At 42.1% G+C, this 18,012-nt stretch overlaps 2 protein-coding genes across 2 annotated transcripts; both read left to right on the top strand.

The window, feature by feature from the left end:
* Nucleotides 1-2,718: 2,718 nt before the first annotated feature.
* LOC119947907 (olfactory receptor 13C7-like) lies at nt 2,719-14,925 on the top strand. Its single transcript, XM_038769560.1, has 2 exons — nt 2,719-2,776; nt 13,950-14,925. Exon 2 carries the CDS (start codon nt 13,969-13,971, stop codon nt 14,923-14,925), a length of 957 nt encoding a protein of 318 aa, XP_038625488.1. The 5' UTR covers nt 2,719-2,776; nt 13,950-13,968.
* Nucleotides 5,275-6,216, top strand: LOC119947906 (olfactory receptor 13D1-like). Its single transcript, XM_038769559.1, has one exon. It carries the CDS (start codon nt 5,281-5,283, stop codon nt 6,214-6,216), a length of 936 nt encoding a protein of 311 aa, XP_038625487.1. The 5' UTR covers nt 5,275-5,280.
* Nucleotides 14,926-18,012: the final 3,087 nt, after the last annotated feature.

Genomic DNA, 18,012 nt, shown 5'->3' on the forward strand with positions numbered 1-18,012 from the left:
CATTAATAAAATAGAGTAATAAATATGTACAAATATACACAAGTGCTGTGGGGAGGGGAAGGGGGTAGGGTGTGTCACATGCTTAACAAATATCATTATTATTATGTCCTTAGCACTTTTGTAAATATCTTTATACTCTAGTCTTTCCCCTAGCCTTAATTTATTTTAATGTCTGCTTCCCCCTGTAGACTACAAGCTCTTTTTAGGCAGAGAATGGTCTAGCAACTCTTGTTTAGTGTATTTTCTCAAGTGCTCAGTAAAGTAAGGGCTCAATAAATATCATTGATTGATTTATATTATTGTCAATTCTAATGGAGAGTTTATACATAACAGAGTACAGTACAGAGTACAGACCACAGTAGAATGGTGACATAGGAAAGGAGAACAGAGGAGGAGGGGAATGGTAGGTGGGGAGGTGTGAGACAGGGTGGACAGTTACTAATCACACTAGTTACTTGTTACTGTGTTGCAGAGCACTCGGGTGCGTAATGCTACTACTACTACTAATAGTAACAATAATGGAAATCATCATGGTATTTGTTAAGTGCTTACTAACAAGTCAAGCTCTGTTATAAGCACTGGGGTAGATGCAAGTAAATCAGGTTGGACACAGTCCCTGTCCCACGTGGGGCTCACAGACTAAGAGGGAGAAGAGGCATTTCATCCCCATTTTACAGTTGAGGAAACTGAGGCACAAAGAACTTAAGTGACTTGCCCAAAGTCACCCAGCAGGCTAATAGTGGAGCTGGGATTAGAATGCAGTTCCTCAGACTCCCAGGTCCGTGCTCTTTCCTCTAGGCCACGTGGCTTCCCTTACACTACAGTAGAGTTGGTTCACAAGACTCCTGTCCACAAGGAACTTAAAGTTTGGAGGGAGCAACAGAAATTACAATAAATCAATAGGGATAGGGAAGCAATGGAGCATAGGATATGTACATACATAGGGATATACCATGCAGTGGTGGGATGAGTATCAAAGTGCTTAGTGGGTACAGGCCCAAATGCATAGATGACAAAGAAGGTGGGGAAATGAGAGGTTAGTCAGGGAAGGCTTCCTGGAGGAGTGTGATTTTAGTAAGGCTTTGAAGATGGGGAGAATGGTGGGATGTCGGACGTGAATGGGGTGGAAGTTTCAGGCAGGAAGAAGGGCCAGAGTAAGGGGTTGATGGTGAGAGAGAGGAGATCAGGGCAGTAGGTTGGTATTAGAAGAGTTAAGTGTGCGGACTGGGTTGTAGTGGGAGAGGAGTGAGGAGAGTAGGAAAGGAAGAGCTGAGCTGAGAGATAGTACATATAAAAAGTAACACACCTCCCCGCCCCCCCCAGCCCCGTCCCATGCATCATCCCCACTCATAATTCCCCTATCCCAAGGCAGGATTCTCCAGGCTGTGCTCTGAAGGTGCTTGGCAGAGCTGGACCCTCTGAGGAGGAGGAGGAGGAGGAAGAGCCAGTGAGCAGCACATGGGTCTCCGGAATAATGTAATGTGAATTCTGAAGGAAAGACAACAATCTCTTCACCACCTTCTTCCTCTTCTTTAGAAAGAGGGAGAGAAAATGTTCTGCCTCCTCTGTCTTAGGCATTTGAAGAGCCCATTTGTCCTGAGCCCTGGGCCCTACAGGACCAGAGGGTTGGAACCTGGAGCCTCCACCGCCATCTGTTCCCTGATGGCTCCAACGAGCCATCTGCTGTCCACCCTGGCTTACCCTCTCCCAGCCCCCCAGCAGCCCCTCTCCCTCCAAGCACCGCAACCATGAGCTCCCTCCACCCCGCCCTCCAAGAGTGGAAGGGACCAGAAGCCTTGCCATCTCAACTTTTCAAATGCTAAAAAGGTAACTGCAGTTTGCAACCAAGCCCTGATTATTTCCCTGGAGAACTGAGTTACCCCTCCAAGTACTTTTTAGTTGGTTTTTATTTTTGCTTTTCATTTGTTTCCATTGTATTTACCTGATGTTCTTTACCTGATAGGCTTCCAACCTATGTGTTGTTTTACCCCACTTCCGTTCCTGGTGGGTCACAAACCACATTTGAATTTGGTCTTGCTTTTGTCCTAGTGATTAGTGCAGTGCCTTGCACATGGTAAGTGCCAAACTAATGTCAGTAACAGTGGTAATTGGGTCTTTGGGATATTATCCCCAAAGGGAGATTCCTGTCTTCTGCAATTTTTTTGAATCAGAACTTTAAATTGTTCAGGGATTAAAATGGTCTCTAAAAGCAACACAGAATTTAAATAATCTGCTGGAGCTTCGTAGAGAAGGTAAAGGTTCTAGTCAGTCATTAGGGGAGAGGTGAGGTTTCCACTTTACTTGTCACATTGTTACTTGTACTTCAGATTGATTTGGGAATGATAAAAGTGGGGTCATTTCAGTAGCCTTAATCTCCACTTTTCCCATACTTTGGAATAATGTAGTTTCTGACATAGGAATCTCTAAAAATCTTTGGGACCTACAGATGCAGCAATACACCATATCATTAGAACATTCTTTTACCTTATTCAGTGTAACTTTGGACCAAAATTTAGAGCTAATGATCCTAAAGCTTGTCTTCGAGGCTATTGCTACACATACCTCCAGGAATGTCTTCCTTGATGAAATTTGGGTGGGAATTAAGAATTCTGGAATCTTGTGCATATTTGTGCAGCCATTGCCATTAAAGTTGGGTGGCATCCTAATATTTCTTTCCAGCTCTGTGAAGCTTTTACACATCGTTGACAATTTCTGAAATCAGCAAAATTTAAGAGGAAGAGCCTACTTCTGAGCAGAAATAACTACATTCCCAGAGGTACGTTTTTAATTTTTTGATCACACACTTGAGAATTGTGCAATATTTGACTGTGTGATGTGATCAACTGAGTTCTTCATCACCACTGTCATCATGTGCCTTTTAATACTAGAATAAAAAAAGGATTCATATGTTAGAATTGCACTCGAGTTCTCACTTTACGTGGACAAATTTTCAAGATGGCTAGGAAGAGAGAATAGGATGGAAGTAGCATCATTACTGTGGTGGTTTGGGGGATGTAACTGTAATAGGGCTCCCCTCTTTTGGCATGCTCCCTGTAGTTCTTGGGGCTCTCCTTTGGGTATTGTCCTCCTACTTTTTTTATGGTATTTGTTAAGTGCTTACTATGTGCAAAGCACTGTTCTAAGCACTGGGGAGGATACAAGGTGATCAGGTTGCCCCACGTGGGGCTCACAGTCTTAATCCCCATTTTACAGATGAGGTAACTGAGGCACAGAGAAGTTAAGTGACTTGCCCAAAGTCACACAGCTGACAATTGGATATATACCAGACCACCACTCTCCCCACCTTCAGAGCCTTATTGAGGTCACATCTCCTCCAAGAGGACTTCCCCAATTAATCCCTCTTTTCCCCAACTCCCTCTCCCTTCTGTGTTATCTATGCACTTAGATTTGTACCCTTTGGGCACTTGGAATTCACCATACCCTCAGCCTCACAGCACTTATATACATATTCTTAGTTCATTTATATTGACGTTTGTCTCCCCCTCTAGACTGCAAGCTTGTTGTGGGCAAGAAACGTGTCTACCAGCTCTGTTGTATTGTACTATCCCAAGCACTTAGTACACTGCTCCGCACACAGTAAGTGCTCAAAAATATCATTGACTGATTGATTGTTATTGGAAAATGTAGTTTTCCAATTCTTGAAAATCAGAATCCAAAATGATAACATGCAGAGACACCTAGTTCTGCTGTGAAATTATAGGATTGGATGTAATACAGAGACAGTATTAAGGCATTTTTTTGGTGTGTGTTAAGCACTTAATATGTGCCAGGCACTGTACTAAGGGTTGGGGTAGATACAACATAAGCAGGTTGGACACAGTCATATCCCACATGGATCTCACAGTCTTAATCCCCATTTTACAGATAAGGTAACTAAGGCAGAGGGAAGTGAAGTGAGTTGCCCAAGGTACACAGCAGACAAGTGGTGGAGACGAGAGTAGAACCCATGACCTTCTGATTCCCAGGCCTGTAAACACTCCCAGGGTGTGTAGCAAGAAGTTGTGGAGAAGAGGAGGGAAAGGAAGCTAGGGGCCAGAGTCAGAGAAAGGATTGAGTGAGAGTAGGAAGGTGAGAAAACCTTCAGTATCAGAACGAAATTCAGGGGCAGTTGACAGTAGCAATACTACCCTTTACTACCCTTTATATCTGACAGGCCATCATTCTCACCAGCTTTGAAATCTTCCCCAAATCACATCCATGAGTAAGCCCTCAATTTCCTCTATTCATCCTCCTTTCTACATCACCTTTGCACTTGGATCTGTACCCCTTAAGCGCTTGATATTTACCTCACCCTCAGCCCCATAGCACTTAAGTACATATGGCTATACTCTCCCATTTTCCCTATCTGTAATTTGTAATTTATTTGAATGTCTATCTCCCCCTTTAGACTGTAAATTCCTTATAGGCAGGGATTAGGGATTATGCCTACCAACACTATCATATTGTACTCTACCAAGCACTTAGTCCAGTGCTGTAGATACAGTAAGCACTCAATAAATAATGATTGATTGATCTGACTCCATCATGCATTTCTTATGTATTTTGAATAAGAACAATATATACTGTGTGTGACATGTAATTTGAATGAGAGAGTATTGGATAGGGATGTTGGAAGCTGTTTAGGATTAAAAGAAGAAAGGGTTAGATTGTACTACTGATAATATTTGTGGCATTTGTTAAGGGCTTACTATGTGCCAAGCACTGTCATAAACACTGGGGTAGGTACAGAATAATCAGGTTGGACCCAGTCTCTGTCCCACACTGGGGCTCACAGTCTAAGCAGGAGGAAGAACAGATATTGAATCTCCATTTTTACAGGTGAGGAAACTGAGGTCCAGAGAAGTTAAGTGATTCATCCAAGGTCACACAGTAAGCAGGTGGCAGAGCCAGTGTAAAAGCTCCAGTCTCCTGACTCTCAGTCCTGTGCACTTTCCACTAGCCCATGCTGCTTCTAGAGTAACCCTAGAAACAATAATCACATTAACAACAAAAGTAGTAGTAATATTAGTAATTCTGCTAGCACTCATTCAGATGGAGAATTGGGAAAGAGCATCTGAGAGGACCATTCAGGAAAATGTGAGGCAGTGATTGGGCCCTGAATTTTTGTTGGCTGCTTTCACATTCAGTCAAAAAACGTATTTGGATTACCTGTCTGAGAAATAGAGCTCATATGTATGGCCAAATGTATTCCCTCTGATTTTATTTAGGGGACGTGTTATGACATTCTCTGCATTTCCTTAGGTGAAAGAGAAGCAGGAAATGGTTGGTACAAATCAGACCACCATGACAGAATTCTTTCTCCTGGGATTCTCCAATTACCCAAACCTCGAGATTGCTCTCTTCCTGCTCTGCTTGCCGATTTTCCTAGTAATTTTGCTGGGAAACATTATCCTCATTGTCATCAATGTGCTGGATTCCCACCTTCACACCCCCATGTACTTCTTTCTCAGTAACCTCTCTCTTCTGGATATTTGCTTCACATCTTCCTTTTTCCCTCTAATGTTGGTGAACTTCTTATCTGCCCAAAAAACGATTTTCTTCTTTGGATGTACAGTGCAAATGTTTGCGAGCCTCGCAATGGGGTCAACAGAGTGTATTCTTCTGGCCATGATGGCCTATGACCGCTATGTAGCCATCTGTAATCCCCTGAGGTATCCCATCATTATGAACAAGAGACTTTGCGTGTCAATGACAACTGGATCCTGGGTGTTGGGCTGTTTCAATTCTCTGCTGCAAACAGTCCTTGTGCTCAAGTTGCCTTTTTGTGGGCAAAACACCATTGACCATTTTGCTTGTGAAATCCTGGCCGTTCTGAAGCTGATGTGTGCCGACATCTCCCTCAATGAGTTGACACTGATGATCGGCTCTGTAACAATTGTATTCACCCCACTCCTGTTGATTTGTGTTTCCTATGTGTGCATCCTCTCCAGCATCTTGAGAATCACCTCAGCAAAAGGGAGGCACAAAGCCTTTTCCGCCTGCTCAGCTCACCTGGGGGTTGTACTCTTATTTTATGGAGCGTCCCTTTTCATGTACATGAAGCCCAAGAAAAAAGATGTAGCCATTTCAGACGAAGTCATTTCTCTTTCTTATGGTGCAGTGACTCCCATGCTCAATCCCATCATTTACAGCCTGAGGAACAAGGAGGTGAAAGAGGCTGTAAGAAAACTGCTGAGTCACAGTCTGTACTCCTGAACTCACGTGGACCTGGAATTCCTTGGGAAAACACAGTTCCTAGAGTTGAATGAATTTTTTTTACAGTATTTGTTAAGTGCTAGGCACTGTACTAAGCGCTGGGGTAGATACAAGTTTATCAGGTTGGTCACAGTCCATGTCTCTCATGGGGCACACAGTTTTCAACCCCATTTTATAGATGAGGTAACTGAGGCACAGAGAAGTGAAGTGACTTGCCCAAGGTTAATTAGGTCGGGCACAATCCCTGTCCTGCATGGCATTCACAGTCTAGCCCCAATCATTGCCTAGACAGCAGAGACAAATGGAGTGTGGTTTGAAGTGGAACAGAAGTAAATTGGCAGCCTAAATTACCTTCTTCTGGAAGGCAGTTCTGCCACCTCTACAGCCGGATTCCCTCCTCTCTTCTCCTGGAAGCCACCCTACTACCCAGGAAAGCAGCATGGCCTAGTGGATAGAACATGAGCCTGGGAGTCAGAAGGACCTGGGTTCTAATCCTGTCTCTGCCACTTTGCCGCTTGTCAGCAAGTCACCTAATTTCTCTGCACCTCAGTTACCTCATCTGTAAAATGGGGATTGAGACTGTGAGCCCCACGTGGGAGAGGGACTGTGTCCAACCTGATTAGCTTGTATCTACTCAGTGTTTAGTACAGTGCCTCACACATAGTAAGTGCTTAACAAATGCCATCATTATTTTTACCCAGCCTGAACATGACTGCCAGTGGAATGCTGCAGGTTTGTCCAGCCAGAGAAAAGCAAGCATCTTTAGGGATTAGTGTGTGTGGAAACCTGGGATTGCCACAGAATCTGGTAACTCCAACATCAATCAATCAATCGTATTTATCGAGCACTTACTGGGTGCAGAGCATTGAAAGGGAGAGGACACTATGAGAGAGTTGGTGGGCACATTCCCTGCCCATGACAAGCTTACAGTCTAGAGAAATTGACCTCAGCATGACTTCCCGTTTGATGACCTGCACCTATTTGAGACCCCTGCATTTGTGCTTCCTGAACATCCCCTGGGTGTGTTCAGTCCTGGAAGCTATTTTTATTGGATCTTTTCCTCATCAATCAGTTAATCAATCGATCAATGGCATTTATTAAGCGCTTACTCTGTGCAGAGCACTGTACTAGGAGCTTGGGAAAGTACAATACACATTCTCTGCCCACACTGTTCTTACAGACTAGAGGGGGAGACATCTCCCTATCCCCTCTCCTCTGCACAGCTCTCTTCCCTGTTTCTCCTTTCCCCTCACTAAGCAGCATGGCCTAGTGGATAGAACACAGGCCTGGGAGTCAGAAGGACCTGGGTTCTAAATCCCAGCTTTGCTATGTGTCTTCTGTGTGACCTTGGGCAAGTCACTTGATTTTTCTGTGCCTTAGTTACCTCATCTGTAAAATGGGGATTGAAATTCTGAGCCCCAGGTGGGACAGGGACTGTGTCCATCATGATTTGCTTGAAATCCATCCCTGTGCTCAGTGCAATGCCTGGCACATAGTAAGTGCTTAACAAATACCACTAATGTTATTATTATTACTAACCTCTTCACCTATTTCCCGTATCTGCTCACAAGACTTTCTTTAAAAATGAACATGTTGCTTCTAACTTCACCAATTTAAATGACCTTTGCAAATAGAATCTCAGTATAAGAAATAATTGCAGTTCTGAAGAGGAAGAAACATAAACTTGGATCAGGTTTTATGACATCTTTTCTGTGGGGGAGAGGGAAAGACTAGAAGGGAGAAAATTGAAGGGCCAATTGGGGACCATGCTGAAATATGCAAATGGTTTATTAGGAATTTAGATGTTTCCCAAACAACATCTTTTTAAAGTAATTGCTGATGACTCATGTGCTTATTTATGGACTGTTAGATGGTCAAAAATGTCTGGCTTTGGTTGCAACAGTGACTCCCCCAAATTTTGGAGTTGAGACCTTCTCACCATGCTTCTCTCTGCTTCATAAAGCCTCAGCCTTAATGGTGGAAATTGTGTTCAGAAGATCATTGAAGAGTTATTGCCATTTCCACGGGATTCCCTCCTTATCCATGGTAATGGAGGTGAAGGTTTCTGTGCTCTTCAGCTGGGCTGAGGGAATGTACGGAGAAGCAGAGTGGCATAATGAAAAGAGCCCATGCCTGGGAGTCAGGGGACCTGGGTTCTCATTCCAGCACTGCCACTTGTTTGCTGGGTGACTTTGGGAAAATCACTTCTCTGTGCCATCTGCAAAATGGGGATTCAATCCCTGTTCTCCCTCCTACTTTAAACCATGAGGCCCATGTGGGACCTGATGATCTTGTATCTACCCCAGCTCTTAGTACAGCACATAATAAGTACTTAACAAATACGACCATTGTTATCATTATTATTTGGAGGACCATATCGTTTCTGCTATAATTAGTAAAAATCTATTTTGGCCATCTTTCAAAGGGGTCAACTGTCCTTCCCTCCTCCAGAGATCTTATAAAAAGTCAGCTCCTCTCTGATTAATTCCCCCCCTTTTTCGGTCTTGTCATTCCATCAACCCCCTCAGCAGTCATGGATTTATAGGTTTGTTTACTTATTTTCTTGTGCCTAGTATTTATGTCTATTCAATTACCATTAACCATCATATATTCATCAATTTATGTCTCCCATTTCCCCTGTTGTATTACTTCTCTTGTATTTTCCTCAACAGCTGAGTGCAGGACTTTATACACCATAGGAGCTCAATTAATGCTGTTGATACTAACAGCAGTAGCCCAGGATATCACCACTGGTTGCACACCTGCATTCCAGATTTTGCTCTGATCATGAGAAGCTGCAGGATGTTGATAATACCTTTTCTGTCTCATTTTTCTGTGACATTTTTAAACCCCATCATTCTTACTGATCAATTTTTGGTGGTTCACCTCCAATGGTTGCTTGGGAGACAGTGTCTGAGCAGGATATGGAAAAAATATCATTCCCATTGTCACACAAGACCAAAGTGGAGCACAAAAGACATGATCTCTGAAGCGCAATAGATACAAAAAAACTGCTGACCTCTAGATTATATATGTAAACCTTACAAGAGTAGCAAAGTCTGTTAACTAATGAACACATTTAGGTTTTCCTAAATTCTCCAGAATACTGAGGTTAGATGACAATATGCTTAGTTGAGTTGGAGTTGATAAGTAGTGTATCTGACCCTTTCTTTATCACCATAAGAGTATGGCGTAGTGGATAGAGCACGGGCCTCGGAGTCAGAAGGTCATGGATTCTAATCCCGACTCCACCACTTGTCTGCTGTGTGACTTTGGGCAAATCACTTCACTTCTCTGTGCCTCAGTTACCTCATCTATAAAACGAGGATGAAGATTGTGAGCCCATGTTGGGCAGGAACTGTGTCCAACTGAATTTGCTTGTACCCAATCCAGTGCTTAGTACAGTGTTTGGCACATGGTAAGTGCTTAACAAATACCACAATATTATTATTATTGTTATTATTTGCAGATATAGTTCAGCCTGCCATGCACAGCCAGAGTCAGACTAAGTTCAAATGGCCTCCTGACCTTCTAGAACTCCGCATTTTGGGTGGAGAGATCACAGTCCTGTTGACCCAGAACTGAGGCAAGCTGAATATAAAGTGGAATTCACTTCTGGGAAACTCTGAGGCATGGGAATAGATACTCTTTTATTTGGAGCCCAGTCCCTAGTTTCCTCCCCAAGTATCTAGTTTACTACCAGTTGGGGACAGAATGCTTTACTCTTCTGTGGTTTGACTCAATCAAAACCTACTAGAAACTTCAGTCTAATTGGATCTCTGGGACATTGTCCCTGTGGTATTTGAAAATTTCTGAATTCTGCTCATTTCAGATTCTGCAGTTTAAACTGCTTCTGGGATTAAGAAACATCCCCCAAATCAACAAAAGATATAAATTGCCTTGTGCATCTATGAGTGAACCTTTAAAAAATTGACCTGTAATCTAGGATGCAGTTGAAAACAATGAAGGCAAGAACTAACATCTTTGGATCTACCCGGAAGGACTTCCTTTTCTTAGTATAGGGGGATTGATATTTTTGATAATTGTGGCATGTGGATGATATTCAAACTTCAATGTTTTACTGATAAAAGTGAGAGAAAACTTCATGCAATAGGAATCAGAAAATCTTGGCATCTTCAGCTGCAGCCACATTTTAAACTATAGAAACAATTATTTATTGCCACACACCTTTAGTATCCTGCCAATTTCTTCCATATCTGAGGACAGTTTGTTCAAGATACCAAGGAACCTATTAGAAAGGTAGCAACTCCATTCTAACCAAGGAAAACGGAAATATTTTCTCATGTCTAGAGGTAAATTAAAATCTTAGATATAGTGATAAGATGCTTAACCAAGTCTTTCCAATTTTTAATTTAATTAATAATTTTAGAGGTTGACTGTAAAATAGTCACACTTGTAGAGAAGGGAATGATGTTTGCTTCCAAAGGAAGATTGTATTCTTGCTGTTGCCTTAACAGGGGATTTTATAGTTTTATGAATCAAATCTCAGACCATTTCTAAATGGAAATTGTTCCAACTTAATACTTTGAGTACTGTATTAGAACTACAGCTAGTTTAATAGCATTCCATTAAGTATGAACAGGAAAATAACTTAAGATCATTTTCCATGTTGTCTCATGACAAGGAAATATAGCAGATGATCAAACACTGCCAAGTACTGCTAAATCTTATTTATTTTGGAAAAGTGGAATAATGATGATGATGGTGATAATAGCAATAATTCTATTTGTTTAGCACTTACTCTGTACCAAGCACTGGGATAGAACCAAGATAATTGAGTTGCACACAGTCCCTGCCCCACATGGGGTTGGATGTACAGATAATCAGAAAACCTAATTTCAGATAGTATTTTTAACTTTCTTCCAAGCATATTTAATATATACATATAAAACTCCTAATAAGTAAAAGCCACTACTTGATTGAAGTTGTGAGCTGGACAAGTATTAAAGTACTGGGAAGGATTCTTACTGTTAATGGAGACAAAACCTTCACAGGGATTCATGAGCTCATTTTTCTCAAATATTAATGAAAGGATCCATTTGTCAAACTTCTTATCACTCCCTTTCTCCATCAACAAATGTAAGATCCAACAACATCACTGAACTAAATGAGGTGACTCTGTGTATTAGAAACCCTAGAAAGTGTTGGTCAACGTTTCCCTGGTCAAATGGTTATTAAAAGTGTTGGTAAAATAGTTATTCACCTTAAATAAGCATGAGACAATTCAGCGTTAGATTCAGGTCCCATCAACTACAGTTATTTAAAACATCTGTTCTGAATTGTGGCAAAGTTAATTATGTTATATTCAAGATCTTGATTAAATTCATATTTGAATGAAAATGAGAATAAAGATTTATCTCTGGTTCAGTGAAAGCTACCCACCATTTATCAATAACCAGATGATGTTTGAAACCTAGGGGACAGGAACAGCCGGGAGCCTTCTAACAGTGCTATCTTCCCATTGAGAATCAATTAATCCATGACATTTATTGAGCATTTACTGGGTGCAGAGCTGCTTAGAGAAGCAGCGTGGCTAAGTGGAAACGGCATGGGCTTTGGAGCCAGAGGTCATGGGTTCAAATCCCAGCTCCGCCAATTGTCAGGTGTGTGACTTTGGGCAAGTCACTTAACTTCTCTGGGCCTCAGTGACCTCATCTGTAAAATGGGGATTAAGACTGTGAGCCCCCCGTGAGACAACCTGATCACCTTGTAACCTCTTAGCACTTAGAACAGTGCTTTGCACATAGTAAGTGCTTAATAAATGCCATCATCATCATCAGAGCACTCTTCTAAGTACTTGGGAGAGGACAATAGAGTTAGACATGATCCCCGACCTCGAGAAATTTACAATCCAGTGGGGGAAACCGACAGTAAAATGAATTACAGGTAGGGCAAATGTTTGAATATATAGCTATGTATGTAAGTGCTGTAAGGTTTGAGGATGGACTCAAGTGCATGACTGATGCAGTAGGGATGAAAAATATGGTGCGAGGGTGAGAGCACACTCAGAGAAGTCTTCCTGGAAGAGATATGATTTTAGTAGGGCTTTGACAATAAGGAAAGTGGTGTTCTGTCAGATGTAAGGGCAGAGGGAATTCTAGGCAGGAGCAATGAATCGAGCAAGAGGTTGATGATGAGAGAGATATGGGAGCAGAGCAGAGTAAGTTAGTATTAGAGGAGTGAAGTGTATGGGCTGGATTGCAGTGGGCGGGGACGGAGGATAAGTAGAGGGGAGAGAGCTGATTGAGGGCCTTAACACCAATGGATGAGCAACCACTGGAGGTTTTTGAGGAGTGGGGATATGTGCACAAAATAATGTTTTAGAAAAATGATCCAGGTAGCAGAATGAAGTATGGACAGGAAAGGGGAGAGGCTGGAGGCAGGGAGGTCAGCAAGGAGTCTGATGAAGTTGTTGAGGCAGGATATGACAACTTCTTGGATCAGCATGGTGGTGGTTTGGATGGAGAGGATGGAGCAGATTCTGGAGATGTTATGAAAATAAGCAGGTAGAATTTGGTGACTGATTGAATATGTGGGTTGAAAAAGAGAGAGAAGTCAAGGAAAATACCAAGGGCGTGGGCTTGTTATACAGGGAGGATCGTGGTTTTGTCAATAGTGATGGGAATGTCAGGGGGAGGAGAGGGTTTGGGTTTGGGTTTGGGAAGCAAGACAAGGAGTTCAGTTTTAGACATACTGTGTTTGAGATAAGCGTAGGACATCCAAGTAGAAACATGGCTTAGTGGATAGAGCACAGGCCTGGGAGTCAGAAGGTCATGGGCTCTAATCCTGGCTCTGCCACTTGTCTGATGTGTGACCTTGAGCAAGTCACTTAACTTCTCTGTGCCACAGTTCCCTCATCTGTAAAATGGAAATTAAGACTGTGATTCCTAGACACTGGGACTGTGTCTAATCCAACTATCTTTTATCTACCCCAGGACTTAGAACAGTGCCTGGCACATAGTAAGTGCTTAACAAATACCATAATTATTATTATTATTATCGTTATGTCCTGAAGACAGGGGGAGATGCCAGGTTGCAGAGAAGGAGAGACATTGGGGCTGGGGAGGGAGATGATAATAATAATTGTGGTATTTATCAAGATTTAGGAACCATTCATGGAGAGAGGGTGGTTGCCTTGGAAAGGGATAAACTCTCCAGGGAGTGGCTGTGAATGAAGAATTGAAGGGGACTCAGAACTGAGTTTTGAGGGGCCCCCACGGTTAGCAGGTGGAAGGCAGAGGAAGAACTGGCAAAAGAGACTGAAAATGAGTGGCCAAAGAGATAGGAGAACCAGGAGAGGACAGTGCCAGAAAAACTGAGGTTTGCTAATGTTTCCAGGAGAAGGAAGTGTTCCACAGTGACAAAGGCAGTTGAAAAGTCACTGAAGGTTAGGCTGGAGTGGAGTCTTAGATTTGGCAAGGAAGAGCAGCTTCAGAGGAGTAGAGGGAATGGAAGCTGGATTGCAAGAGGTAGAAGAGGGTGCACTCTCCCAAGCGATCAGTACACTGCTCTACACACGGTAAAGCTCAATAAATTTGACATGAAGTAGCGGGCTTAAACAACTCATTCAAGGAGTTTGGACAGGATAATTCTATCCTTATAATTACAAGATGGCCCAGCATTTTCCAACTCATCTGTTGTTATATGCTGTTGCTACCTAAAATTTATATAACTGATGGATGCGTTGATATCAAAAACCTTATGTGTTGTAGGTGAAAGAAGGTCTACAAGATGGGAAAGCCCAATCAATCAACGGTGACAGAATTTCTTCTGCTGGGATTTTCTAGCGACCCCAAACTTGAACTCCTTCTCTTCTTGCTGGTTTTACTGATGTACCTGGTAATCCTTCTGGGCAATGTGGTTCTCATTATAGCGACCATCTTCGACTCCCACCTTCACACCCCTATGTACTTTTTCCTCAGTAACCTCTCCTTTCTGGACATCTGCTACACAACCTCTTCTGTCCCTCTAATTCTCGACGGGTTCTTAACACCAAAAAAGACCATTTCGTTTCCTGTCTGTGCAGTGCAAATGTTTTTCTCTTTTGCAATGGGAGCTACGGAGTGTATCCTCTTGAGCATGATGGCATTTGACCGCTATATAGCTATCTGCCATCCCCTGAGATACTCTGTCATCATGAACAAGGCTGTGTATGTGTCGATGGCGGCAGGATCCTGGATAGCTGGCTACATTGACTCCATAGTGCAAACTTCTCTTGCCATGAGTATACCGTTTTGTGAGGTGACCACCATCGATCATTTCGTTTGTGAAATCCTGGCTATCCTGAAGCTTGCCTGTGGTGACATTTCGATCAATGTGATAAGCATGGTGATTTCTAATATGATTTATATAGCTGTTCCAGTGCTGTTCATTTTTGTTTCCTATGTGTTCATTATCTTCAACATCTGGAAACTCCCTTCTGCTGAGGGGAAACACAAAGCCTTGTCCACCTGCTCAGCCCACCTGACTGTGGTGATTATATTCTATGGGACCATCTTCTTCATGTACAAGAAACCCAAGTCTCAAGACTCTCTTCGAATAGACAAACAGGACGTGGTGGATAAACTCATTTCCTTGTTCTATGGTGTGGTATCTCCTATGCTCAATCCCTTAATCTACAGTCTGAGAAACAAGGAAGTGAAAACAGCGCTGAAATATATGATGAGTAAAAAACTCTTCAATGCATGAACTCTTCACTCTATAAAAATCCATTAGGAAAAACTCAAGACAATCCTCATCAGCATGTGGCCTAGTGGAAAGAGTACGGGCTTGGGAGTCAGAGGACCTGGGTTCTAATCCCACCTCCACCACGTGCCTGCTGTGTGACCTTGGGAAAGTCAATTTACTTCCCTGAGCTTCAGTTTCCTCATCTGGTAACTGGGGATTCAGTACCTGTTCTCCTTCCTACTCAGACTGTGAGCCCCATGTGGGACAGGGACTGTGTCCAGCCTGATTAACCTGTCTCCACCCCAGGACCTGGAACCGTGCTTGACCCATAGTAAATACATAACACTACTACTGATAATTATATTGTCTAGTCTTTCCCTCTTGAGTTTGGAGCCCCTTTTGACATTAGCATATCAACTCCTAATGGCCAGAGACTCTCTATGTTGGGTGGATTTTGATTCTGTGTTTAGTGCAGTGCCATGTGACTGAGGGACAGTCCTAGGTGAGGGAGAATTTGGATACCAATGAAGAGGCCATGGAGCTGTTAGGTTCAGGGCATCCAAACCCATTCTGTCTCCAATCATTCTGCAGCAATCTGACCTTCTTCCTCCTGGGCTACGGAGCTAAGGAGAGCAACAGGATTTCAAGTTCTCCAACTTCCAGATCGATGCATCCTCTCGGGGACTGTATTTCACAACTAGTGTCCCTAAGTCTCAGGTTTGAGCTTTCATCGTTAATGAGCACCTTCCCCCAGAGTTTAGCTTGAATTGGCAAGTCTTTAAACCCTGGAGACTGGGAGAAGACAGAGCTGTCAGTCTTACAGAAGTCTGGAAATTAGCTGCCTGTCGACAGATGCTGTCGGTCATGTGCAGAACCAAGGCCAATGGGGTGGGCATGTAGAAGGATGCTAACTCTTAGCCCCAAATTTCTAGCTCTGTGGCCTCCCCTGGGCAGTTGCATCAGCTATGTACAAAGAGTGACAAACCCTGCCATTGCAAATCCTCCACTCATGGATTTGAAAACAATGCTGACAATGAAGAAACATACAGATTTTAGAGTAATAGACAGACTTGTGATTGTATTTCAGATGGATGTCGTTACCGAAGTACGAGAAAGCCTCTACAGTTCTACATGTTTCAAATTCAAAAGTCTAAATTACTTCTAGGATAAAAAATATCCCAGCAAACAACTAAGGATTTCAATTAGCATGTGGAACTAGTGGATGATCCTTTAGAGAATTCACCTGGAGTTTAGAATGTAGTAAAATTACAGCCCTGTGATGAGCTGGAGGGGCAGTATTAACTCTCATGGAAAATGACTTTCCATTCTTAGCACTTAGTGGCCAATACACTTGTAATTATTGTATTCCATCGATACCCAAAAGCCTCGTGAAACTGATTTCTCTTTATCTCACTATTTTGACTAAGATGATGAGCAGGAGGTCATGAAAATATGGAAATTTGAAAATCTCTGAGATCTATCTGTTTAGCACCTCTTTCTAGATCGTGAGCCTGTTGTGGGCAGGGATCGTCTCTGTTGCTGAATTGTACTTTCGAAGTGCTTAGTACAGTGCTCTGAATGAATGAACCTCTTTTTTTAATGCTTGACTTTCTATAGTTTAATTGAAACTTAATTACTCTGGGCCTCAGTTACCTCATCTGTAAAATGGGGATTAAGCAATCGTATTTATTTATTAAGATTAATTATTATTATTATTTATTATTATTTTATTAAATATTTTATTATTATTATTTATTACAGATTAAGACTGTAAGCCCCATGCAGAACGTGGAATATGTCCAACCTGAGTAACTTGTATCTACCCCAGTGCTCAGTACAGTGCCTGGCACATAATAAGGGCTTAATGAATACCTTTAAAAAATACAAAGAACCTTTAAGGAAAGGTTCAAAGCCCTTCAAAGCCCTACTGAGAGCTCACCTCCTCCAGTTGCAGTTGCATCTGCTGTGTATAAAGGGTGACAAACCCTGCCATTGCATGGATTTGAAAACAACGCTGACAATGAAGAAACATACAGATTTTAGAGTAACAGACAGATATATGATTTTATTTCAGATGGACATTGTTCCTGACGTATGAGAAAGCCTCTACAGTTCTACACATTAAAAATTCAAATGTCTAAATTATTTCTGGGATAAAAACAGCACTTAGAACAGTGCTTCGTACATAGTAAGTGTTTAACAAATGCCATCATCATCAAAAATATTCCAGCAAACAACAAAGGATTTCAATTAGCATGTGGAACTAGTGGATGATCCTTTAGAGAATTCACCTGGAGTTTAGAATGTAGTGAAATTACAGCCCTGTAATGAGCTGGAGGGGCAGTATTAACTCTCATGGAAAATGACTTTGCATTCTTAGCACTTAGTGGCCAATACACTTGTAATTATAGTATGCAGTTGATATCCAAAAGCCTTGAGAAATTTATTTCTCTTTATCTCTCAAGATGATGAGTAGGAGGTCATGAAAATATGGAAATTTGAAAATCTCTGCGATCTGTTTTGCACCTCTTTCTAGACTGTGAGCCTGCTGTGGGCAGGGATCATCTCTGTTGCTGAATTGTACTTTCGAAGCGCTCAGTACAGTGCTCTGCACACATTATGCGCTCAATAAATACTATTGAATGAATGAACCTCTTTTTTAATGCTTGACTTTCTATAGTTTAATTGAATGAATGAATGAATAGTTTATTTGATACTTACCATCTCTGAGCCTCAGTTACCTCATCTGTAAAATGGGGATTAAGACTGCAAGCCCCATGTAGAACATGGAATATGCCCAACCTGAGTAATTTGTATCTACCTCAATGCTCAGTACAGTGCCTGGCACATAGTAAGCACTTAACAAATGCCTTTAAAGAAAATCAACAAACAACCTTTAAGGAAAGAAACACAGCAAAACCTGATGCAGAACACATCTTGGCTGTAATACACCATGATCATCCTGGCAGTTCCAACAATGTATTGAAGATGATCTTATTCTTCTAGACTGTGAGCCCGTTGTTGAGTAGGGACCGTCTCTGTATGTTGCCAACTTGTACTTCCCAAGCGCTTAGTACAGTGTTCTGCACACAGTAAGCACTCAATAAA

This window comes from Tachyglossus aculeatus, chromosome X4 (assembly GCF_015852505.1).
Source record: "Tachyglossus aculeatus isolate mTacAcu1 chromosome X4, mTacAcu1.pri, whole genome shotgun sequence".
NCBI classification, from domain to species: domain Eukaryota; kingdom Metazoa; phylum Chordata; class Mammalia; order Monotremata; family Tachyglossidae; genus Tachyglossus; species Tachyglossus aculeatus.